The following is a 1,063-nucleotide window of genomic DNA, read 5'->3' on the forward strand; positions in this document are numbered from 1 at the left end:
CAGACAGAGATCCCAGATTTTTATCAAAGTTTTGGGAATGTTTCAGCAAGCATTTGGCACTATCCTGAAGTTTAGCACAGCATTTCACCCTGCTACGGATGGACAAACAGAGAGAACAATTCAGACCCTGGAGGACATGTTGAGGCTTGTGTGATGGACTTTGGTGGATCGTGGGACGAAAGGTTACCTATGATCGAATTTTCATATAATAATAGTCATCATGCGAGCATAGGAATGGCACCTTATGAAGCATTGTATGGGAGAAAATGTAGAAGTCCCTTATGTTGGAGTGATATCAGTGAGTCTTTGACTTTGGGGCCAGAAATGATTGAAGAAACAACGAAGCAAGTTAGGCTCATACAGGCAAACATGAAGGCAGCTCAGGATCGACAAAAGTCATATGCAGACCAGAGTAGGAGAATAGTGGAATTTGAAGTCGGGGAAAAGGCCTTACTTAAGGTTTCACCTACTAAAGGAGTCATGCGGTTTGGTAGAAAAGGGAAACTAAGTCCTAGATACATTGGGCCGTATGAAGTATTAAAGAGAGTTGGAGAGGTGGCGTACCAACTAGCCTTACCCATGGAGTTAGCCAATGTTCACAATGTTTTTTCATGTTTCACAACTCCGAAAGTATGTTCATGACCCTACCCATGTTATCCAACCAGAGACTATTGAGCTAGATGAGACCTTAACCTTCGAAGAGCGCCCAGTGAAAATTCTTGATACCAAAACGAGAAACACTCGGAATAAGGCAGTAAAGATAGTTAAAGTGCTGTGGTCTAATCAGAATTCTGAAGAAGCAACTCAGGAAGCCGAGCATGATATGAAAAAGCGCTTACCCAGAACTTTTTGAACAGGTACTCTAAGTTTCGAGGTCGAAACTTTTAAAGGGGAGTAGAATGCAATACTAACTTAGCTTTGTCATCGTGCGAGCCTAATTTTGAGGGCTAACTTTAAAGTTCGAGGACGAACTTTCGTTTTTAGGGGAAGTAGATGTAATACACCAAATTTTTTATTATATTTAATCAACGATTTTTCTAGTATAAAGTTTAAATTTATAATT

General features: G+C 40.3%; 1 protein-coding gene across 1 annotated transcript; it reads left to right on the top strand.

Moving 5' to 3' along the window:
• Window positions 1-234: 234 nt before the first annotated feature.
• On the top strand, window positions 235-853 carry LOC110732166. The gene is made up of 2 exons (XM_021912075.1): window positions 235-534; window positions 632-853. Exons 1-2 carry the CDS (start codon window positions 235-237, stop codon window positions 851-853), a joined length of 522 nt encoding a protein of 173 aa, XP_021767767.1.
• Window positions 854-1,063: the final 210 nt, after the last annotated feature.

This window comes from Chenopodium quinoa, unplaced genomic scaffold (assembly GCF_001683475.1).
Source record: "Chenopodium quinoa cultivar QQ74 unplaced genomic scaffold, ASM168347v1, whole genome shotgun sequence".
In the NCBI taxonomy this organism is placed as follows: Eukaryota; Viridiplantae; Streptophyta; class Magnoliopsida; order Caryophyllales; family Amaranthaceae; genus Chenopodium; species Chenopodium quinoa.

Bases quoted from the DNA above. Each gene is read 5' to 3' on its own strand.
- LOC110732166 (XM_021912075.1), top strand. From the start codon at position 235: ATGGCACCTTATGAAGCATTGTATGGGAGAAAATGTAGAAGTCCCTTA. The intron at 535-631 runs GTATTAAAGAGA...CAACTCCGAAAG, and splicing joins GATACATTGGGCCGTATGAA to TATGTTCATGACCCTACCCA.